Here is a 26,158-nt window from a genome sequence, read left to right on the forward strand (position 1 = left end):
TGATTTCAATATACTGTATATTGGTAAGAATGCTGCACACCAGGAGTATTTTGCCTTTACAAAGGCAAAAATCACCTGCAGGAAATGAAGCTGTGACAGGGATCTGTGCAATCTGTGGGCTGCTACAAGAGCATCTTAATCCAACGTGTGCATACAATGCAACTTTAAACTTCAAAATACTACCTCAGTTCTTTCTGGCTGGCTGAGCTGGAAGAGAAAATAGCAAGCTCTGTCTGTGCTTGAGGAATAAGGTAGCTCCAGATAAGGAAGTTTTAGTCTGGAAGCCATAAAAGCAAATTTAAACATTTCCTCTGTATAGGACAATGGGCTAGAGAAGACAGTGTCCAGCTGTCCTCACTTAGCACACCTCATGGAAATATAAACTACACTAAGCTACACACTATTTAACACAAGCCTTTGTATTCATCACCTTTAAGTAACTTATGGGATGAACAGCAGTACTTGAAACTGCTCCTTCAGAGCACAGTGAGTTATTATTGCCCAGGGAGAAGACCTGGCAATGTTCTTACAGCAGAGAGCTGTGCATACAAGTGGGGATAGTTGTGCTTTTCCAAGCCATTCCTGCACTTCTGGGAGAACACAGCTCTCTGTTGTTTGAAGCTGAGTGTTCTTTGAAAGTGCCTGCTAGCTGTCACTGCTCAGGAAACAATTTTGCGGAGAAGGGACTGTCATTATCAGCTCCTGATTTGTGGTACGAATATACCAGATCAATATTGAAATACTCTGGTTTGGTGTTTTGTTGCATTGTTTTCAAGATAACCTTTGCACTTAGAAAACTAAACTTCGGCAATTTATTATTTAAAAAAAAATCAGACTGAAATGCAAAAAATCTCTGTCAGAAATGTTCCAGCAATACATGTGTTCAATAGTGGGCTCTGGCAGGCTCTAAGTGAAAACAGAAACATTTCAAGATTTGTTTAAATGTATTTTACAAATCTACTTCTACTTTATGAAGTGTTCACAGTCTCAGCACTCTTCTTTCTTGCAAAAGCCTTTTTCCTTCCTCCTTTGAGCCTTCCCACAAAATCGTTCACCAGTTAAGTGAGGAGGGGATAAACCCCTTTTTTGGAAGATGCTTCTCAAGAAGAGGTTGGTGCTCTGGTTTCAGGATTAAAACTAACAGCAACAAAAACAAAGGATATGGAAGGCAACCAGAATACTGTGACAAATTATTTTTGAAGTGATGCAATAGAGACTAAGAAGGGAAATCAGCATGAGGGGACATATGAATTAAATAAAGACCAATAAAAGATATACCAAACAAAGACAAGCTTCCAGCAACCATTCCTCAGTGATTTTAGTGTGTGAGCCCACTTGCTTCATCCCAGTCAGAGTGGGTGCTCAAACTGCCTTATTCCACAGGTCTCACTCACCTCCCTCTGATTAATGGCATTTTCTGCTTCCCACAGGTCCCTGTGATATCTCCCACAGATCTGTGATCCCCACTTCTCTGCAAGTACTGTGGCCTTCAGCAAGTTTCTGCCCTTCACCCACTGCAGAACCTGGCTTGAGGAAAGCTCAGAAGGATGCCTAATTACATTCCAGTTCTTCTCTACAAAACAAAACAAAACAAAACAAAACAAAACAAAACAAAACAAAACAACCAACCAAACAAACAAACAAACAAAACCCACAAAATCCAAATCAAGCAAACAAAAAAACCGAGCAAACAACTCTTCAACACAACTCACTCTGGACAAACTTCTTTGCTTCCCTTTGACTGACTTAGAGAATCTATTTATTTTTTCAGATGCCTTCTTTAAAAATTTCCTTTCTGTTCATTGAGGATTTTGCCATCTTTGCTGAAAAGGAGACAGGGCCTCAGACCATTCACTTTCTCTGTCTGCACTCCCTGTTTGCTAAGTAGATCAGCATCATTTTTTGGAATCTTAAAGAGAATAACAGTTTTGTCACTCTCTTCCACAGTTCCCATCTTCCTCCTGGGATACTTCAAATAAAGCTGACAGGACAGCTCTTGTAAGCTCTGAATAGATTTCGTTGTATAACTTTATTGAGAAAGAGACAACAGAGCTGGAATTAAAACAAATTCAGCTTTAGCTCAAAGTTTGCAGTTTAGATAGTTTCATAAAACAGCTTGTAACATATCCCAAAATTCTTGAAAATATGAGTCCTGCGAGTTCTCTCTTGGGAAAGTAAATTCAAGACACCTAATTAACTATTTAAAGTATGAAAGTATAAAACCTTAACTTAAATGTGAAAACAAAGATTAAGTTTTGGATTTTTAATAGCCCACTGGATTGGAAGACAGGTTTGCTATTGCAGACAAAATGAAAAGCCCTTTAACAACCTCAGATAAACGCAGACTTTCCCTCTAGCCATCATAGTCTTGCTTTTGTTTATATATCTAAGCTGTGACTGCAGTAACTAACTCAGTAGAGTTTCCATGGAGACTGGAAAGTCATTTTAAACACCCATGACTTTCGGAATATAAATATCTCTATTACCAGATATTGTATGAGTTGCCAGAGGAAACATTTCCTAATCATTCTTAGTTACTTCTCTATATTTTTTGTAATCTGCTCACTCAAATATGCATACACAACAAAACTCTGAGAAGATCATAAAAACTGAACAAGCATTTGTTATCTCAGATGAACTACCAATACTGATTTTCCTTGATCTATGAAGGAATCTATTTTCATACCAGGGGTTAATTTAAATCTGCTTGAATTGTAACTTTAACTTCTAGGCAAAGAATTGAGCATTTGTAGTTTAAAAGCTCAGAAAATATGTAGATTTAAAAGGATGTACTAAATAAGGAGAGAGGCTAAAATGGCAAATTTCAATTTACACATCTAAAAATTTAATGCAAAAGTTATATTTTATATATATATCTTTTATATATATATATAAGTCATATATATATAGAGTAAGTAAAATATGTATTATTTCTCTCAACTTTACTACAGCTTACATAAACAATTTTTTCTTTTTCTTTTTCTTTTTCTTTTTTTTTTTTTTTAATTGCAGGTGCAGGTTTCTTGTCATTGAGTCTTTATGGTGTATTTGCTGATTCTCTCCAAGCAAGCAAAACCAAAAGGACTGATACTAAATATTACATCAAAGGAAGGCTTGTATTGCCATCCATTCTGCCTGGCTCATATTTTGTTCTCTCCCTCTCTCCCAGAGGCCGTAACACTCAGCTCTGTTATACTGAAAGGACTAATGCTAAATATTACATCAAAGGAGGGTTTGTATTCCTGTCCATTCTGCCTGGCTTATATTTTGTTCTCTCTCTTTCTCCCAGAGGCTGTAACAGTCAGGTCTGCAACTCTGGCTTGTAACAAGCGAGCTGTAATACACAGGCTCCTCTCACTGACCAGCAAAAGAAACTGCTAGAGTCTTGTACTTTCTTCAGAATTGTTTTGAAGCAGAATTTACTTCATTTACTTCATTTTTGCTTTCTTTAGCACACTTTGCCTCTGTAATGTACGCACATATCTAAGTAAGAATTTAATATGTTCAATTAGTATGTATTTGTTTTTCCCTCCAGGAACAATAGAAAAAAACAACCACCTCATGACAGACTAGGTGGTGACAGATGCTCATTTTCTCGCTCAGTGTACCTTAAGATTTTAGGTTTTATATTTTTCAGATCCTGTACTGCATTAGTGTATAACTCTGAACTCCATAGAGCATTAGTAAGATCTCTTCGCATTTTGGACAGACAAAGCAATCCTTTTAAGCCTCAGAACCAAGGACACCCTCTGCCTCAGGCCCTGGAAAGTATAAACAAAAGTGAATCGGAGTGGGGGGAGAGAACTGTGGGTATATGACTTCATTACCTGAAGCAATAATTGGAGAATTAACTCCTGGTATGAAAATAGACCAAACTTATATCTGTCTGAAAAACTCATGATCATTGTCCATCTTTGGTGTAGTCCCTTGAGGAGGATTTGTCTGCCCTTAATATACCTGAAGGTCCTTTGATAATATATCTGTTTTTATCTTTTTAACTTTGCTTGGCCTCTGTCTCTAGGTAAGCCTGTTCCAGGCATTATCTAAATGCCCTATTTTAAAAAACAAAACTGGGGATATCATGCAGATATAGAAAAACTGAAAATGTCATGCAGATTTGTCTGCCAAACTGGGCCTGAAATCAGTTTTGTTGATATTATGGTTTTCCAAGGGAGCCGTTCGGTATGAATTGCTTTTTAATTGATATAACATTTTCTTTTCTCTTGTTGTGTACAAAGCACTGTAAGTAGAGATGTATCATATGAGTGGGAGAAGGCAATTGAAGATAAAAAACATTGATTTATTTTTCTCCTTGGAGTTCTTCATGATGTGAACTTATGGCAGAGCACATTTGCTACCATAGAGGGAAGTGAAGAGCTTAGGAAAGCCTTCCCTGCTATGAACATTGGACAGGTACAACTTTTCTCGTGTTTTCATGTGAGAATCAACTTTTAGTTTGATTTTTTTAAAATCCCAATGGTATCAAGAAAGAAGAAAGAATAAAGTCACTACTGTCCTTGGCAATGTTAAAACTAATCTGCTGTGCAGCAGTATCTGCTTTTCCACACTTTCCTTGCTGTTTCCCACAGTTGTGCACAGACCAATGCCTTCAACTTCCCTCTCCCCAGCTTAAATAAAACCATATCCTCAACTCCAGTAAAGCTGTAGCTGTCAATCTCCTGCTAAAGCAGTGATGCAGAGATTAAATACTTTACACATGTTATCACTGAGCTGCCACTGCCTGACCCCTTGTGATGGTCAGTCCTAAATTTCTAAAGCAACATGTGTGGGGTCTAATCTCAGGGACAGCTGCATAGTTTTGCAAGAATAATTTGTATGTAGAACTCAGCACTACACCATGATATCCAAGTATGGGTGAGGCAATTTAATTTATGTATTGGAAACACTGTTATCCCAGACTCTCGCTGGGACATCTCAGCTTGATCGCAGGTTTCTGTGGTGCTGCATTATTTGCCAAAGGCAACTGCAACATATTCAGCCACTGAGGTGGTCCTCAGTTGCTCAGTGGCCAGCACAGAGAAGGATTAAAGCAGAAAGCCAGTCCCTCCTCTGGTCCCTGTGGGGAGTTTTAAAACCAGTTTGTGACCTTGAAGGTGCAGATTTTATTGCCCGTTCTCACAATATCTAGATAAATTCAGTGCTTTTAAAGTATGTTTTCTGCTAAAGCATATTTAATAAACATCCTAAATCTTGGTCCAAATAGCAGGCAGGGTTTTTGTCCTACTTAAAGAGACTGTAATGCTTCTTGTATTGTGGGAAATAAGAGTGAGCACTGCGTAAATGTAGAAATTTTAATTTGGAATGAAAATATTTTTCCCTTTCTTTTCCTTATTTTATAATGACTTTATATTCATAAGTCTACCAAATCAGAAATGTTTATTTGACTTTAACATGCTGTCACCTGACACGAAGAGGACAGACAAGTTATTTTAGGGATCCTTGGCAGAATGATGATGATACTAAGCTGTAGTTACAATTAAGGCTTTATTTTCTTAATATTTTCTTAATTAAGAATTTTATGGCTAGCATAGCACAGCACAATAAATGAGATTGGAAAAAATTGACTTAAAATGAAGGCTGAAAACCATCATTATTAAGCATTCACTATAAATGCCTTGGTTTAATGATCAAGGCTTTGCAATGTTCTGGTGAAAGACAACCTAAATCACCTAACTAGCATTTGGATATGCTTTGAAAATAAACACTACCAGCAGGTCACATTGCTGTGTCACATTGCAGTTTATGTTTCAATACAAGAACATTAATGGCAGTTTTTGACCAGAGGGATCAATTCCAATAAATCTTGTTGTACTCCTCCACATATAGACTGTATCCCACATAACTAATATACTTGCACAAATGACAAGGCTTGACACTTGAAACAGGGCATCTTGAAATCATGTGCAGAAGAAAGGAGGGGAGAGGGGAGCAAAGGTGAGAAAGTTCATGAGGGAGAAGGACTCAGTTGAACTTCATGCTGCCCACAAAGTTGTACACTGCTTTACTACTGACTCACACAGTCTGTTTTTTTTTGAGATTTTGAACAAAAATCATCTAGGCTGCATGACTGAAACTGCAGTCATTGCTACTGAGATATCCCAACCCGCAGAAGATATATGCAAAATTGAAACCCCAAAGGAACAGCTCCATCAACAAATTTCAAGCTACAGGGATCGTGATATTCCTCTGAAGAGTAACAAATTCAGAATATTAGAGTACTGAGAAAAGAATCTGCAGCTTCAGATGAGAGTAGAAACTGTTCAGGGACATTACTAAGTCCCTGATTAGTCGTGTTGTTGGCTGGCAGCAGAGTTTTCATTTGGGAATGCTGAGCAACTGTGTAACTCTGTCAACATACAGTTACAGGGAGATAAGAAGAGTGTATTAGTTAACTGCTCAGCCAACAAAAACTACTATTGCCACAAGATTGTAAGACTTCTATTGCTAACAAAAATAAACATTGTGTGTTGATTAAAATTTACCAGAGTTTGTTTCTTTTATTATTGTCAGTGTGTAACTATAAAATGGACAGACTTGCTAAATATTAAACTAAGCGTTTCATGTACCTTCTTTAGCATACTGTTATATTTTACCATCACTAAGTTTGTTTATCTTTCTGATACTCCAGCATCTCACCACTAGCTTGTCAGAGGTATTTTCCACTTTAACCTTTTGAAAAATAAAAGCACTGATGTAGGAAAAAACAGACAAAACTGAAAATCTCATTAAGAGTACTTTAGCATGATCTAATTAATGGATAGAAGTTCGGCCCAGCAGCATTCAGATACTTATCTGATCATCTGGTTTGCTTTTATCCACCTCAGTGTAACCCTCTGTGATCATATCTAAAGAAGAGCAGGATGTGGTACAGATTGGAAGACACCTCCTTTAATGAACAACAGTTCTCTGAATGGCTGACTATTTGCATTACCTCATCAACTGCACAATAACTCTCCACTGTGAAATTTACAGTCCAACAAAGCAAGTTTATGGGGATAGTTAAGCCAGAACTCTCCTCTTACCAGATGTAGGTAGCAGCAAGGCATAATTTGCTAGTTTGTCATGTTTTCCCAGGTAAAAGATTCTGGCCATTTCATATCAGACAGACCTCCACATTTCTATGACTGAGGAAAAGGGTCTTAGGAAAGGAGTGATGCATCCTTCCTTACCACAGACCAGGTACAACAAGAAGAGAAGAAATCAATCCCCAGAACTTCAGCCCTTATCTGCAGGAGTGGCAGCTGTAGAAAAAGGTGCATGCTTTTAGAAGTTGCAGCCACACTCAGGATGTAGCTGCCAGTCTGCAACTGGTGCTAACAAGGAGACTGCAATGTGGTGGCAATAGCTAATGTCTAGTTATGGCCAACAGCTGCCCTTATCCACAAGCATGTCAGCTGGTAGATATTAATATACAGAAAGCTATTTAAGTGAATTAGGAAGTCAAGAGTGGCTTAATCCTGAAGCATGTTGTTGACACAAGCTCCACTAAGGAGCTGCACCCACCAGTCGGTGACTGAGTAGGACCTGAGTGTGTGATTGCTGTCAGTGACTTACTGACTGCACTGCCTGAGCTTAAATTAGAGGGAAAAGAAGGACATAGTACACCCTGAGGGAACTCTGTCAGTATTTACTCCTCTTTCTTATTAGACTTCCCACTGGCAGCATCAGTAGGGTTTGATGCAGCTGAGGACAGCTGAATGGACACCCTGATACTGGGTGGCTGCCTATAATCAAAGAAAATGTCACATTTACAGTGAAGGAGGTTCCAGGGAGTGGTGTAAAACCTACAGAAGCCCTTAGTCCCACAACAAAATAAATGAAAGGGGCAAGTATGAGTAAGAGCCAATAGGACCAATGAGCACATACAAAAATTTTCTGTTCCACAGACTTTTTTCTCTCTATGGTTTAAGGGCATAAAGACAGCAAAGAATGAAAAATACCATGAAAACTTAACATCTGTCTTTCCTGATTAACTGTTATAATGCATGAATTAGTTTTTGGGCAGTAAACCCACAGAAAACATTTTCTCATAAGGTTTGTACTTTTAAGTCAATGGTTTACTATTTTCAAGACACCATTTTGATTAGGATTTGCAGAAATTCCTATTTGTAATGTATATATTTAAATTCAGGGTTTAGTTGGAAGAAAAATATAAGTATCTTTATCAAAGCAAATAGTTCAGGCTAGAGTGATGCTTAATCCTAACATCAAATGTTATCAAGAAAAGCCTTTAGAAAAACAGGTATATGTTTGTCCTTTTTCTTGGAGAGTTTTCCTAAAGCCATACATTGGCAATGTCAGTGATAAGAGAGGGTAATACTTTATGGCATGTACAAAACTTTGAGCCAGTTGATTTCTTTTCAAAGATCATGAGCTTGAGCAGTCTGCAGCAGGGGAGAAGGGGGCAGTTAAAATGACATCTTAGAAAAAGCAAAGAAGAAAAGGAAAGATAAATATCTTTCATGGAAGACCCTCTGAATTCTTTAAGAAGATGTGTAACCATTATCTTTCCAACAGGGACATTAAAAAACATCTATCATATAATTTTTCACAAATGCTATATTTTTAAAGGGTAAGGGTAATCAAGGTGTTTCCTAGCATACTTTCTTCCTTACTCCTATAGACCTCAGCCAAAAATGCAGGAAAAGCCAATTTTGTACACCTTGACAGGTTTACAAAACAGATCAATAGCTCAATAGCCTTATGTGTTTCCTGAGGAAACACCCCTGTATCTGAGATTTCAGGAATGCGAAAATCTTGATTTTTGAATTCATGCATAAGGGAGCCCTCCACAGCAGTGTCTTCAGCAGTCACCAGACTGTGATAAAAATATTGCTGGACAAACATTTGTAGTTGGGAGAATGTTTTCAGGGGCAGAGGAGCAACGTAGAGTGAGTGTAAAAAACTATACCATGTGTTCTATCCCCATTCATCCTTCACACCTAGAGAAGTTTCACATAGAGGGTTTCAACCTAGAACATAAAACTTCAGCCTTTTAGATAATGTTTTAGATACCTGCTGTTTCTGACCTAGGTAAGATATTGCATTAGAAACATGCTGAAACATTTCAAATCCTTCCAATTAATTCATTAGATGTCTAGAAAAGTACTTATAAAACCAGGTTTAACTTCAACTCAGAGACATTTATTTGCCTGGAACTTCTACAGAACTCAGCATATTAAGTTGGTACCAGCTGCAAAGACGGTACAAAACCTTCACCCTCTCCTTTCTACCATAACGGACCACTGCCATTAAGGACACGACTTATGTGCAGTGAAACACTGAGATGAAAAGGGGCATAGCACCTCCAAGTGAAATATATAGAGAGAAAAGGCTAACAAATGTAGATACTACAGATGCTAGTACAAAACAGGAATTAATGCAAGCACTGTGACATTACAGCTGAACTAAAAATTACTCATTGACATGGCATCGAGCCACTCTCAACATTCACCTATTTCTCCTTCAAATTTAAATAGAAAGAATTTCTAAAGAAAATAGATCCCACTAGACCACTTTGTTGAAACATGTGGATGCTGTCTTAAGAATTCAGCTAAATGGGAAGTTTTGGTTATTTGCTTATACCCTTTTTCTATTTTAAAACTCAGGCAAGCAGAAAATTATGCCCTGCAACTGATTCCTATTTGAAGCAAATATATCCATTCCCAAAATCTTCATCTCTTTAGGATGACATGACCAAAGTGCATCAAGCTATTTCAAGGTACACATCTTGCAGCATTAGCTGCATTTCTGAAAGAAAAAGCCTCTTAGTAAAGGCAGTTTCAGATCCTGGGGAGAGTTCCATCGAAGAACTGCTGAGTCAAAGCATGTTTGATTTGCTCTTTTTGCTAGCAGACAGACTTCAGCACAAATCCACTCTCTCTGAATTATTGGCTACATATTACATATATAGGTGCTAATAGATTTAGATAAAATTATGGATATTGATTTTATAAATGTAAAATGTTAATAGTAACATTGGCTATAGAATTTTTCACAGTTGAATAGATATATGCTGACTTAGATATGGTATCTAGAGGTACAAATATTATTTATCTATATCTGTAGTTAAAATGGAGAAATGTCAGTTATATTCCAGGCTGCAAAAACTATCTTTTAATATAAAAAATCATCCCAACACACATTTTAAACCAAAGTCTTTTATCCAAAACTAAAAGGTACCTGTACCTAAAAGGTACAAGATTCATTGTCTTGACTGCAGTGCAGTTTCTAGATCAAATCTTGAAGCTGATGTGATGTGATCTGAACTTGGACTTCACCTGTTGTCCATGTATACAAAAAGGGACTACTGCTTAGACAGGCACATTTATGACAGAGAAAAGGACTGAAAAGACTTAAAAGCCCTTGCTCTCTCCTCCTGTAACTTTCACAAAGACACAGATACCCGCACATAGCCATACTTGCTTTTCTGCAGCATTAGTAATTGCCAGTTTTCTTTAACTTTTCTCATATTCAGAAGCAAGTTGTGCAATTACTATCAAAATTGAAGCCAGGGCTGATCAAAATTAGTTATGAGCTGTGAGATGGGAGTAATGAAAAAAAGGAAGAACAGCAGAACAGCAACTGGGCTTATGATACTAAAAATACAAATAACAGGCAAATCTATGTCTCATCCCGACAAGTGAGGCACTCAGCATATCTGTCATTCCTTTCATCATGCAGATGACTTCTCAGTAGCTCTCGACACATAATACTGCAATCCCTTCTTTCTACCAAATTTCTATAAGAGCTGTCAACTCTTTGTAAAACTTCTAGATAAAAATGGTTGAAGAATCATATTTCATAATTAATCTACTTGAGAACTCTGTAGCTTTAAAATATTTTCTTGCTTCATTTTACAGTGACTTTTTTCTTTTTAATTAGCATGAAGCCTAGTTACTTTTTACCAGGAGACAGAGTGCCAAACATAACAGATCTAGGAGACTGGAAAACAAATAGGTGGGAAAATTAATAATAAGTACTCATATTTACACTTGCTATAAAAGGAGTCTTTGTGTTAGAGGAAGAGAGATAACACGTGGCATGCCATCTGGTTTGCCTGGAGATGGGACATTGAAATTTTCAGATCACAGCTGGTCCAAGGCAAGACATTATCAACCCAGTGCTAGAATAGAATCAGTCCATGGACAATGAAAAACAGGACAAAGCAAGAAAGTGCTTCTTCTGGCAGGGCCAGGAAGCAGTGCCATTGGCAGTCACATCTGCAGGTTCAGCTGGGAGATTGATGTACTCCTTGATCTCCTGTTTTGTTAAACTTTTGCAGCAGCATCTATGAATTAGCACTTTCAGCTAACTCCTGTTAGGTAGGAGATTCTGTCTCATGCTGTTGAACAGAGTAGTAGTCACAAATGTGTAATAGCAAGTACTTATACTATACTTATACTTGTAAAACATGGGCAAAACATCCCTTTGTCATAACTCACAGGGAGCAAAGGTTCCTTCCTCTTGGAGTATCAAACAGAGACTCCACTCAGATATATTAAATTGTTCAAAGATAGTTACTCAATCTATACTACTCATGCAAGTTTATAGATTCTCTCAAAAATGGAAGGAGTTGCTCATAAGAGCAATTTGGTATAGAAGCATACAGATAACTTGATGGAGAAATGTTGGGACACAGTCTGGAGTTGCCCCTTTTCCCTGGAGGACTGTAAATTATTACATCCCTGGTGCTTACATGGGAAATGTTAGGCAACCCAAGATCCCATTTTACTGCAGCAGAGTCAAGCTGAGGTTTTCAGTTATTATTTTCAGAGTGATACATGACCAATCTCATCTTATACAGACCAAGAAAAACTCCAGATGTTGAGAGGGAAAGTGACACCTTCTACCACAATGATAAGCAGAAGAGTATGAAAGAGAGAAAATTATTTTTCTTGGATAGTTTAATGCTGTGTAACTATTTCTGTTAAAAACAGGCATCACAGCATCATTACTTTTTAAGTGTGAAACATGCTTCTGACCTTGTCTCTCCTGAAAGAAGTATACACTAGAACATACCTTAAAATAAATTTTCAAAAGCCAGAGAAATATACTGAAACAAATCACACAAACTCCAAACAAAATCCTCTTTCAAACACAGTTTGAAAGAACTGTGGGAACTACATGCAAGAGAGCATGTGGAGTACACATTACAAATATTATTCATATCACTCAGAAAACTGACGAAAGGGTCTTGGATATTAAAATAACACATAAAGGAAAAAAATCACTGAGGGAAACTCTGGATTTCCTTTTATGCTAGCTTTACTTTAAAAAGCTTTAAATTGTCTGGAGGCTGACTGACTCATGTGTGATTAAAATGATATCTCCACTTTCATAGAGACATCCGTATGTTCACATAAGACCAGGTAACACAAATTCCATCCATTCTAGGGGTTCTGGTATTCTGATAAAGTTCACTCATTTTAACACTTGATTCACAGGATGGATAAAACAACGTATATCCAGCTACAGATAAAAAAATTAAATTCAAAAGTGACCCTCAAATGGTATCTCATTTTTTTCCATAAAGTTATGGGAACACTTTCTGGTATCTTAGCAGTTAGTCTCCACATTAGCATGTTTGTGGTTTTAGTAGTATCAGTAATGTACATGAACTGAATTTACAGAAAACACAATAGTTACAATTAATTATATGCAAAGCATTTTAAAATATTCATTGTCTTTTCTGACTGAAAAAAAAAAACCCACCACCATATATTCAGGTACAGGAATGCTTGAGCATTAACTGGCAGTAAGTTTTCCAAAATAATTTACATTGTCACAGCAGATAAATGCTATCAAACATACTCTCTGAGTATTTATTTAATATAAATTCCAATTTTTACCAATTTTTACTTACCAATCCTGAACAGCATTGAAAGAGTCTTCATTTGTGATGTCATACATTAAAATGAAGCCCATTGCACCCCGGTAGTAAGCTGTGGTAATTGTTCTGTACCTCTCCTGGCCTGCTGTGTCCTGAAACAATAACAAACAAAAATTTTACATTGCACATAAATTGACAACTTTTTGTTTTCTTTTTTTTTTCTTTTATAGAAAATAAAGAGTTATTGTACAACTCTGTAATCCTGAAAGTACAAATATGAGAACTCTGCATTGGATCATAACAGGAGGGACATATCAATTCTGTTACGAGGGGAGAGTGGAGAGCAACAGAAAGGCATGGCCCCCTGTCAACCCATATAATCTGAGTCATTAGTGATTCATTTTATTCACCCTGAGAGTTGGGTAAGAACTTTCTCTTCTGATCCTGCCTTGTGTCTTCCCAGTATGGCAGAAGTAAAATGTGAATAAAATGCTGGAACAAAATAACTTCCTTAGGACCTTCATTACAAGAACAGGATGGTTCCTGAAGACAGGAAACATCTGGAACAAAAAGGCAATGTCTAATTGTTCTGTTCTTGTGATTTTAATCCACAGGTGCTCATGTCATCGAGCACCAATACATCTTACTGCTGACCAAAAAAAACACCTGTATGGCAGTGCTCTTAAAAATGGATGATATCTGGCAAAAAAAAAAAAAAAAAAAAAAAAAAAGAAATTTGCTATCAACCTAGTTTTCTCCCTCATCTTAACCAACTGTCTTTAAAGCAAGAAATGTAGAAATGTTAGTCTTATCTCCTATTCCTTGTTTTCCTTATATCCATTAAAAAGTTTTCAGGGGACCAACAAGCTTTCAATATATTTAATGCAATATCCAGAATAGAGTTCAGTCTAGAGAAAAGAAGGTTGGCAGCAGGTCTCATTAATGCTTTTATTAATATAATATAAATATTTCAAGACATGTGCCAAGAGGATGGTACTAGACTTTTCAGTGGTGCCCACTTATAGGACAAGGAACAATGGCCATAAACTAAGCACAAAAAGTTTAACCTCAGCTTGATGAAGAACTTCTTTACATTGAGGGTGGCACTGGAGCAGGCTGCCCAAGGTGGTTGTGGAGTGTCCCTCTCTGGAGAAACTCAACCCCCAACTGGATGTGTTCCTGTGTCACCTTCTCTGGATGACCTCACACTGGCCCAGGGGTTGGACAGGATGATCTCCAGGGGTCTTTCCCAACAGTAAGTATTCTCTGATTCTGTAATACAACCTCCTATGTCTGCACTAAATTGAGACACAATAGCAATATCTGAAATACAGGAAATACATAACTATTTCATGTTCCAGTCTACCTATTTAATATTTTAAGCCATTAATATTAATAGCATTGCAGGAGACATATTTCAGTGCAATCCTGTAATTAACAGATCATCTGTGCAAATTTAATTTTAACAAACTTTGAAAATTAATATAATTATTTCCAATTTTTTTTCAATAGCTAGAAAATTAAATAGATAAATCCATTTCATTTACCTTCCTACAAAGAAGACTAAGCAGTAACAAACATATTTGGTGTGTTTTCTGAAATAGTTTCTGGTCTAGAAGTACTCCCTTGTGAACAACTAAAAAATAGATTAGGTAGACCTCCATTTCTGCATATATATCATCTATTTCATAAAGTAATAAAATAAGGAGATTATACGTGCAACAGAAAACGTTTTTAGATTAAAAAACATATCCAAGGGCATCACTGAAACTAACATTAGGTAGAATATATGATTCCTGTTTGTCCTGGATTACAGTAGCTGCTGCTTTGAAGTAGGTTCAGTGATTCAAGATGGAAAGCTAAAGTAGTAGCTAGACTTTAGCAGGTCTCACATGAAGTTAGGTTACATCTTGGTGGGAAAGGCCAGACAGACCTAAACTGTTTCTGTTTATGCTCTGAACTGGCTGAGCCTCTACCAGCTGTGGTCTGGAGCTTAGATAGCTGCTCCCAGATGTTCTGGTGCTCCTGAATATTAAAGTATTAAGATATGCACTAAACCTGTGCATATTTCATTTATAAAAAAAGCTCTTTTTTTTCCACTTTTTCTGTTTGTTGGGTTGTTGTTTGAGTTTGTGGGTTTTTGGTTGTTGTTGGTTTCATTTATTTGATTTTTTATTAGAAAAAACATCTAGGAGGGACAGAAGCAAAATATGGTCCACAGCAAGCATTTGGCCTGTCCAGGAGAGGATTTTCAAACAAATTTTATCAATGTCTATCTGCTTAGTTTTTAGTTAGAGACATGTTTGATTAGAATGATAGTATGATAAGCAGGAGGCCACTTTTACTGAAGACAATTTTATTTTGCTCTGGGTGGTTTCCCCCACTGAAGCCCACCTGTAGATAAGACTGAAAAGCCCTATCAATAAAGCCATTAGTCAATGACACTTTCTGTCCCAGACACCAACTATTTTCTGTTCAGTGTGAAGCCATGTAGGGTGGGCTTAGAAACTCTTGATTATAAAAATAAATAATGAAAATAAAAAAATAGTTTAAAAGATGACAAATCAAGATGAAAGCTCTTAAATGATTTTACACAAAGGGGCAGGAAGCTGCAGATAAAGATCCAAACACTGACTGACTTTGGGACAGATGTTTGTCTAGACTCAAGTTTCTCAGTCTGGGAAGGAGCCAGGTATTTGGAGTTGTTCTCAAATTCTAATTCATAATTCTAAATTCATAGAATTTCTAATGCTATGTTAATAGGATGATAAAAAAATATTTTCTAAAAGTGATATTTCAGTATACATGGCATAGATGGATGACCATTAATAAAGGGGATTAGATTAGTTCCACATATAGATAATCATTCTTCTTTGCATTATTTTATATTCACTTGCTATGAAGAAACAATTAAAATTTTAATAGGCTTAATGCAAAATTTATGCAGTAAAGTTTTTATAACCATGTAAGAAATGAACCCAAACATAAATAACCAATGTGTCAAAACTTTTGTGTCCCACACATTCATAAGCATGTTCTTTGTATTCAGGCAAGAATATCTTCATAGCTGCCCCAAGGATAGGTCCTTTCATATGACTATCAAGGAACTTAAATACCATTTGACAGGAGAGATAGCACACTAGAAAAATAATAAACTTCAATATGAAATATTATATTTTACTACACTCATTTTGTTTATTTCAAACAGATAATACTATGTATATGGTCTTTCTGTTTATTAGCTTTTATTCTTATGGAAGAACAAAGCAGAAAATAATTTATTTCATATTTTATCATCTTTATAGTTGTACATCACTATGATTGTATCCTCAGGTACTCTAATATACTTGTACTTGAAGAAAACCTTTTCCAGTTCAGGTGGGGTTACTGTCTGCTGCTGTATTCTTAGTCTATTTGGCAAGACCACAGAATTGATCTGATGACTGTCTTCTTAGATTTAAATTCTAAAATATAACATCTGTACTTGCATTGACTGATGTTTATTTCTAAGCAAATGAAATAAAATAACCCCGAGGAAGAATAAAATTTGACCTATTATTGACTGGCATTTTAAACAATGCCGTACATTTTTATCTTTGATGAGCAGAAAACAAGACGCATAGATCATGTTGGGGACTTCTTCATTCATGTAGTTAATGTCTGGTAAAAACAGATGATTATTTATTAAACGAGTGGAAATGTAGAAGGGAATGAAAGAGGGTGAGGGAATGCTTTATGAAAACTACCACACACAAAAGACAAATAGAGGTATTTTAGAAATCTTAGACAAAACACACACACAAACACACACAAATCTCAGCAACTACAAGAAATATTTTCAAATATTACATTCATAAATTCAATTTTTAATACAGATACACTATTCCATTTACTTCTGGTTAGCTGATCCTATCTTTGTGAATCTTTTTTATTAGGCATCAGATTTTAATTATTAAATAACATTATTATAAGGTTTAGTGGTCACAGTACTTTAGAAATTGTCCATTTTCTGAGCATTGTATACAGCCCATTAGCTAATAGCCCACAGTCTTGAATATTTGGAAGACTCTGATACTTGCACAGATTTACTTTTCATGTTTTGATGCCTCTAGTATGCTTTGTTGGGCTTCTTTTCTTAACTGATGCTTTTCATGTATAATAGAGATTAGTCATCTGCAAATATTTTTGTGCTCCATATATATGCTCGATGTGTATGATTTCATATTAGAAAAATTCACTGGTTTTTTTGCAAGAGACTCAATAGCTAAAATGACCAGTAAAGTTTTTCTACCAGTAAAGGTCTTGAAGAGGGCACATACATCTGTAGACAGGGAAAGAAGAATGGTAGAGGTATAGACTGAATGCAAAATATCTGTTTCTGCCTCTTGATAAAGATAGCAATCTGGTATGCTTTTGGCAAACTCTCCTTTGATTCCTCTGATCGTATATGTATCAAATGATAGGCAGACAAATAATTCCATATTACCTTGGCTCTTCATTTGAGTTAAACTTAAAGCTGTGAAATTTTACATACAATAAAGGAATAAGAAAAGATATGTTAGTTGTTTGTACAGTATTCACATGAATCTGTATTTGTCCTGTGTTCCTCTCTTTAATAATGTCATGATTCTGATTGTTACTGTGAAACTGCTGTATAATTGGAGGCTGTAGTGTATGGGGAATGCACCAGCTGCCGACAACAATGCTCCCAGAGGATTGGAGAGATATCATATAACAGCTATCTGTGAAAGTAGAAACACTTGAGGACAGGAAGCTGGCTGACTTGAGAGGAAATAATGTGTTTCACATGAAGTTAAGAGTTTTGGGGGCTGGAAAGTCTCAAAACACAAACCAGGGCTCTGGCAGTAATCCTGGAGATACTATTTTGTCTCTTAATTGAAAAGCACAGTTATCTAACTCAACAGAAGTAAACTCCTCCTACTGTCAAGTCCTGCTAAGCTAGACTTCATTGAGAATGTGTCATACCAGCTTAGACTTTGCCAGCGTTTTTGCAATGGGTTAAATTAGACGCTTGAATTCATCTGTTGTGTGCCCTCCCTCTCACCCTCACCTAGCACTGCACTACTGACAGGAACAATACTTTATGCAAATAACTTGCAAGGGCAGTTCCTCATTATTAACATAGGCAGTTCCGGAGGTGGAAACAGACAGCATTTGGCAGCAAGAACTTTTAATGAGCCTGTCATGAGAGTTCAGCCTGCAAAACACAAATTTATTTTTTAGCATCCTTAAGTGACTCTGTGCATCTGCATTTCTGTTCTGTATGCCAAACATACAATTATCATTTTTAGATCCACTTTCTCACTACAAGTTTTACTTATATCATAATACAGCTTGTTCTATGTGCCACAAACCTGGAAAGAGTAGAGGAGGATTTATTGGATGGTATTTATACCTCTGCTTCACATCCATACCACTTGAAGGCAAGGCAAATAGAAAGATAAAATTAGAAATGTGAGTTGGGTGAATCCTCAATTTGCCAGCCAAATTTTTCTGTTAAGGTAAAGAAAACTGGCACAGCAATCAAGAACCTCAGCTCCCTAATGAGTTTCATTTCTCTTTCCTGCTGTTGCTACCCTAAGGTTATTTATATACTCAATCAAAGAGAGTATGAATTTCTCTAATTTTTCTGATCTCTCCTCAAGTATTTCTGGAGTCTCAGGAAAAAAAGCATGAAAATAAAAGCATGACAAACCATAACCCCCCAACCAAAAACCACAAAAAACCTCTAAAAAACCTCTCCAAAAGCCAAATATTCACCCCCTCAGAACCAACCAAAAGGAAAAAAAAAAAAAAAAAAAAAAAAAAAAAAAAAAAAAAAAAAAGAAAAGAAAGAAACCCACAAAACAAACAAACAAACAAACATACATCAACCAAAGAAGTTATTCAAGGAGGAGCAAGAGAGGATCTCTGAAAAACCCCTCTTGAGATGAGGAGAAAACCTACCTGAAACCCACTGCTAAGCACCCAGAAAGAGCAGCTGTGAGTTTATATCAGAAGCAACCGGGCAGGGCACATAGAAAGTGGACAAGGAGAAAAGCTGCTGGAGCAGGAGGAGCTGATTATCCCGGGAGCACTGTTTCTCAACAAACAGCATTTTCAATAGAAAGCGTTAGGCACACAGAAACACAGACAGATGAGCACTTACAACAAAGAAAGGAAAACACAATTCAAAATGCTTATTTTAGCTAATGTATGCACAAAAGATGTAACAGAGTGTATTGCCAATTCGGTCTTTGCTTATGTACCTATTTTCTGTTAGCAGCTCTTTCCAAATTTCTCATGGCTTTTGTCTCCCTGGAAGTCTGTCTTTTATATTCATATCTGTATATGTGTGTATATATATACACACGTATTTATACATGTATAAATATATGAGTGTATCTGTGAAAGCATACATGTGTTTTTAGAAATATATATAGGTATTTGGAGCTTGGAAAGCCAGCTACTGAGCTTGCCAATACATACTTGCTAATTTTATGTGCTAGTCCTTACAACTCTCCTCAAAATCAGAGCTGACAGTTCCTTCCTGAAACAGGAGGGATGCAGGAACATGGCAGGGCTAGCTGGAAATATCTGGGCTCAGAGCAGTGGGGAGAGGCATTATTCCAAAGATGGCTGACAACCCTGGGGGGCTGTCCTGGCAGGACAAAGGTACAGAAGAGCCTGCACTAAGAGACTGGATCCTAGAAAGGTCCGGGCTAGCATTGCAATAGTATTTTACTGCCAGATTAACTTTCTCTCACTCCATCTATGGAGCTGCTTATTGCACCTGAAATTAATATAATTTTAAATTTTATGCTTTTATCCTTTCCTCTCTCTTTTTTCTTTCTTCTCTCTCCTTTATTTTTAAGACTCACATAATTCTTTGCAGTTCAGCTATCATGCCTTCCTAACACACAAAATTTAGGAAATCAGTGTAGCACTGTCTCCTTTCTAGCCCAGTGGAACTTGACCTCAGTTGCCAACAGTTCTGGCCTCAATTTTTGAACCCTGCTGCCATTTCAGTGCATGCCCCCCTCTTTTCCCATCACAGGCTGTAGCTTTCTCCTGGTCCTATCTTCACTTTGACTGTCGTCTGTCCTAATTTGCTGGATGTGAGGATTAATTCCTCTTGTCCTTCTTTCCCATGTTTGGACATGCATTGGATCAATAGAACTTGGCACTATCCTCAAAAGTAAAACAAATTAAAATACTCTTTTATATTTTAATCAAACTTCCTCTTAAGTCTTAAGAAGAATTTCTTTCTGGAAAGGCTCAGGTTTTGCTTTCGAGATCTTTTTTTTTTTTTCCTATTTTATGACAAGTGTTACAAAATCAAGGGTTATATACAGCTACCAAAACCACATAGTGGAAATAATGACCTCATAAAATCTAATTTTCACTTCCTGTACTATTGCAAGTATATTTTAGGAGTCACATTAAAAGGTAATTAATATTGAAGTGCAGTTTGTCACTATATCTACAGAAAAAAAATAGATAACTTTCTATTTGTATTATTTTGAAATACTTGAAAATCAAAATGTAAAAATTTCCTCATATTTTTCAGGAAAATAATGAAGCAACAGAGACCCATTCTGAAAAAAAAAAAAAATAATAGCTCTATACAATCAAAACCAGCAAAGCTGTGACAAGTATCTTTGTTTTACAGGTAGTTATTAACATTCAGGAAACAGCACATGAAAAAGATGTAATATCCTTAGTTTTGACAGTTTTTGTTTTTTAAAACTCCTGCTCTCCTGAGATCGTACAAGAACAGCTTTTTTTCTTCTTTTTAGTTTTTGTATTCAGACATCAAAAATGTGCTCTTGTGAATAATTAAAAAAAAAGGCAAAACTTTTAATACAAACTGATATTAATGCATTATCAATAAAATTTTTACTAAAACCAAAATAATTTCAGAATGCTGAAATTCCACTGAATTCTGGAAAAGCCTGAGAGGATCAGAACAACCTGCATTTCAATGAAAAGAAGAAGAAATATAAGATCTATAATAACATTACAAGGGATGGTAATCTTAAAAACCTCATACTAAACTACAGAAAACCTTCAGAGAAAGTGCCCTTAAGCTCCAGGAGTGTACTTGTTAATTTGGACACTAAACAATAGCTGTCACACTTACAGTGGGATGGGTATTGCTGGAAAGGTCATTTCTAATGCTGTGAGACCTCTTATTTAAGAAGTAGAGCTGTTTCATCGACAGATGAAACATACAGAGTCACAGATGCCTTTCATTTAGCAGTGAGCAGAAAAAACCACTGATCTATATTGGAAGTTAACAGACTTAGAGGCAAGTTGACTACTATCATATAAACAAAGAACAATGTTAAGGGATATTGGAATGCTAGAATATATTGCTCTTCCCATTTCTGTACTTTGATTATATAGCTATAAATCTTTTTGATTAACTGCTTCTCTCTAGAACTTTTTTATTCACAAAATAATAACCTTTCATCTTTCTCTTCCCCTTGTTATTCATTTCTATTCTGCATCTCTAATGGCTTTCTCTATTAATATTCATTGTTCATATTTAATTAACTTACCCTTATTATTGAGGATGAATTGGGATCCACTGACAGCAAAAAGTTTGACCAACCATTTTGATAACAGTTCTATGTTAGTGGCTCATTGCACTGAAAAAATTTGCATAATAGTGCCATCATATTACAATATTATACAAATCTTTGTCCACTGATTAGCTAACAGTACCTCTTGGCTATTGAGACCTAAGAAAATAGGTCTCAATAAGGAACTCTTTCCTCATGACACCAGTGAGCTTAGCACTCATTTTGTGTGCTTAGCATTTTGTTCTGGGTCTTTTTTAGAAGCACAGTCTTATAACACTCCAACTCTAAGAGAAAAATGACCTCATAGTAAAAAGGACATTTTAAAACCATAAACCAACCACTCTTGCCAGAAACTCTCTCCCCACCTCTGCTTTTTCTTTTCAGATAAGCCTCTGTGTTTAAATCTGCAGTGAAGTGTCTGTCATTTGGAACAAATTACAGAAACATTTCTATTAAATTTTAACAACCTCCCAAACCTCCCCAGGAGTAAATGAATGCAATTCTAGTCAGAATATTAAGTTTAAGAACATGTTTAAAGGCTCACTGGAATTACTATAAACTTGTACTTTTGCCATATTTTCTTTAAATTTAAAATCTATAAAAAGGAAATAAGACAACTTGCAACACAGAACTAGACACATTTTACCTACTTTAAGTAACAAACTATAAATGCAATATTTCTGGAAGAGTTCAGGCATGGCAGAAGTCCAATCCCATCCAGAACTTACCTGAGGACTGGTAAAATGCAGAACTTTGTGTTTTAGAATACCTGCTCACTAAAAGTACTGGGCTACAGTGCTACAGTGCTACAACAGCTTCTTTCTACCTTGAGAACAAAATGCTGCTTTAGAGCTGTCTGGAAGAGCCTTCCTTGTAGGAGGATCTATAGGTAACTTCTGTATGCTCTGAGTCTGTGGCACCGTTGTTTCATGGGGAAAGCAAAAAGATACCAAAGGAAACTGGAAGTTCTTTGTTTATCACACCTTAGGCAGGTATTTTATACTCTAAGGCTCAGCTGAAGAAGCACTTGTTTTTTTCTGGAGAACCTCACCAGTGATGTATCCAAAGCACAGAATGTATCATTCTCTCTCCATCAGCAACACAGCTCCTTCATGTATTTCCTGAGACTGTTCCCTACACTGACACAGAGCTATTGAGATGTGTGTTTTCCAGACACTCTCCACCAACCTCTCTCTTCCACTTTTGAATCCTTTGTTTTCCAACAGTTTTTTATCTCTTTTTTACTACACAGTAGTCCACCATGGTTTTCAGACAGTTATTGAAACAAAGGTGATTCAAGGAAGGCCAAGAATCTGGCTCCAAGTCTTTTAGACTTAGGATGACTACTCTAACTCTTTCAAAGCCTGTCTTTAATTACCAAATCTTGCAAGATGCTGGAAAACACTTTTTCCTTACTCTTAATTACTTTAGTTTCCTTGTGCTAGAATTAAGAGGACACATTCCCTATAACATAAATAAACTTTTGTTATCAATATGCTGCTAGAATTATCTACATGTAAGATTTATCTACTAATTTGGGGAAACTCTAAACTGGATCAAAGTCACAAAAAAAGAACTCTCATCAAAGCAAGATGGAACTCTTAGATACATTATAAGCACTCCTAAAATATCTTCACTAAGGAAAGAAAGTTTAAAGATGCTAAATAGATCCAAAAATTTAATCTACTACATTATATGAGAGTGGGGTTTTGTCCAAAAATAGATAATTTTCATCCAAAACAAAAGGACATTGTGTTCTCTTGCTTGTCAATAAATACCTCTGAACTATGGCTGCATATCAAAAGGTCATGCTTAGAACACTTCTCTATTGTCCTGGTATTTGATGAAAGACATGTAATTGAAGAGAGCACTGGTTATTCTAACAAGAAAATAGTTATTTAGCATGAAAATGTGTCAGCAGCTGACACTGTTTAATGCACACCCACCAATCATGTTTGTTATTTTGTTATAATTTAAAACAGCAAATTATTAAAGAATAGTAAAGAATGAGTTGTAAAAAGAAGTTAAATATGTCAGGTGTGATTAATCTATGAATTTTGAATTATTTCAAGTACAGTGCCCCTGTATTTGCTTTCTCTTGCTAGGGGATTCTGGCATAAAGTGACACAATTAAATCAGATATCATCTAAATTGCTATTTAATTTGGCCCTTGGTCTCTCTTTTTCTGTTAGGTCAGACTGTTTGAGAGCTGTGTGCCTAGCATATGCATAAGCATATTTAGCAATTCTAATGACTTTGTAATTTTAACATCAAACTTTGGGGAAAAAACACAATCTTACCAGAAAGCATAATTGCCAAGCCTAGGAATGGAAGGAAATGAAAGGGAAGGGAAAGGGGGGGGAAATGGAAAGGGAAAGGGAAAAGGCAAAGGCAAAGGCAAAGGCAAAGGCAAAGGCAAAGGCAAAGGCAAAAGCAAAGGCAAAGGGAATTTCATTTGGAAGGGACTGTCCCATGAAAATTTCAGTTGGAAGAGACTGTACAACTGTCTGACCACTTTCAGGGCTGACCAAAAGCTACAGCGTGATTTTATGAGCATTATCCTGTTAAACACTAACAGGTTTGGGGGTACGGACCTCATCTCTATGACAGAAAGCAATATTATTCAAGAGTTTCTTCAATAAACAGAGCAATAAGTGAAGCAAAGAAAAGGTATCAAAGATGAAGTTTATTAACTAGGAAATTTTCCTCCTATATTTATATTTCAAAAAGCACCAGGCAAACAAAAGAGCAGCAAGACCTCTACACTTCAAGGAATAGCCTTCAAAGTTTTAGAAGTGTCCATGGAACCTGGCAAGAGAACATGGACTGATTCTTAACAAAAAAAGTATGTCAAAAACTTTATAAATGCATAGGTAGGCTGATGCACTTTGATAAAGAGACATTTCCAGAAATCTTGATGAAGAGAAGTAATTTTTATAAGGAATTCAAGCTTCAGGTGCTCTGCTGGATGATGACTCAAACAGTAATCACATTCTGGAATCAAATATTAGATGAGCTAACATTACTCCTTGGACTTTTAAGAAAATCTAATTTTTTATACATAGGTGAAGAAACAGAGGTGGCGGTTAACAAAATTTGTAAAACTAATATTTTGCATTTAGAACTTCAGAAAAAATGTGAAGCTGCTAATTCTTTATGATTTAAAAGTGATGAACATCTTTACCTTTTACATATGAATAATAGTTTGCTGTGACTCCCAGGCAGTAAATAATAAGTCCCTATTAAATGAAAAAGATCATATAAAAAGTTCATTATTTTACTGCTAAATTTACTGAAGAAATAATACTAGCACTTGGGATTATTGATGCAAGCTGATTTGCTTTTTTTTGATTGCTGAACTTTATGTCTGTGTGAAAAAATTCATTACAGCAGGTAATTGGATCAAAGTGCATCAAGGAATTACTGGCCAAAACCTTAAAATAACTACCTCTAGAAATAGGTCATAGGCTGTAGGATCCAGTGAGTAGCAGAATCATAAAAACATTTCCTGAAACACCTTCTTGGATATAGAAAACATGGCTGTCCCTGTCTGGTTTTGGGTTCACATTTACAGGCTTAAAAATCACAAGATCCACAAAGGCCTGAGACACCCCACCACTTTACACCTGAGAATTTATGCAATTATTTTTGATGACTCACTTCTAATGTTTCACCCAAAAATTACTGATCCTTTTAAAATCCAAGCAGATAGATCTCTCAGTTTTCTGAGTAGCTCACAATGTTTTTAATTTCACAGTGTTAATTTTATCTTCCTTTGCCTTATTTTTTAAGCAAGTGAAACAGTTAATTATGAGATAAATTAACATGAAATTTTCAAGCAGAACACATTGAGAGAAAAAAGTCTCCTTGCTTTTGCAGATACATAGTTGCACCATATCTATGCTTAATTTCATTTATGTAACAAAATGTATATTTAAAGACAGAAAAACTGGATCTTTAATAGTAAATTAATTAACCTTTTAGAAAAATCCAAAACCATTTATGCTGATATAAGAAAAGGGGTAGAATCCTATTCATACTGAAACTGCAATGTCATCACAAGAGCTCAAACCAAATACCAAATCAAAACAATGAAGAGATTTAGACTTGTCAGGGTAGAAGGCCTGAGTGAAATGCACAATTCCTTCCCAAATATTATATAATTCTCATATTTATTATCAGGCAGAATGATTGCCAAGTTTATTTGAAGTTTTGAATGCAAATATTTCAATAAAATAAAATGTGCTGGTATAAATAATTTCTAGAGGTAGGATTTAGATCATATATGATGAACTATAATTAGTGTTATTCTTCAGCTGAGATTCTTGAACGACAGGTGTTCTTTCAAAAATCAGAATTATTCTGTCTTAATGCATCATAAAGGAATAGGAAATTACTGTCTAATGGAAGCAGAAAATGGCCAGCTGTGAAATCTGTAGCAAGTATAATTATAATCAGAGCTACATTAAAGCACTAGCTACTTCAAAACCAGACATTGGGCTTATATACAGTCAAAGAACAGTCTAAAAGCAAATTAAGTGTAAATAACTTTCAAAGGGCTTTGCTGCCTATAGTGCACCACTGACTACATTGAAGTAGTGGATGTCAGATCACAAGAATTCTGCTTCAATTTATATACTGTGATATTTTTCTGTAATTTAAAATATCAGCAAAATTAAGCTTCCTGAAAGCCACCATATTCTACTACATCTCTATC

General features: G+C 36.0%; 1 protein-coding gene across 3 annotated transcripts in view; it reads right to left on the reverse strand.

Annotated features, from left to right (window-relative positions):
* RAB3C (RAB3C, member RAS oncogene family) overlaps positions 1-26,158 on the reverse strand; it is a 115,913-nt gene that overhangs the window by 47,335 nt on the left and 42,420 nt on the right. For all 3 annotated transcript variants that reach the window (XM_053932194.1, XM_053932193.1, XM_053932195.1), the window contains exon 3: positions 12,887-13,005. In XM_053932194.1, the coding sequence (XP_053788169.1) occupies positions 12,887-13,005 (119 nt within the window). The remainder of the gene's footprint in view (positions 1-12,886; positions 13,006-26,158) is intronic.

Source organism: Vidua chalybeata, chromosome Z, assembly GCF_026979565.1.
Source record: "Vidua chalybeata isolate OUT-0048 chromosome Z, bVidCha1 merged haplotype, whole genome shotgun sequence".
NCBI classification, from domain to species: Eukaryota; Metazoa; Chordata; class Aves; order Passeriformes; family Viduidae; genus Vidua; species Vidua chalybeata.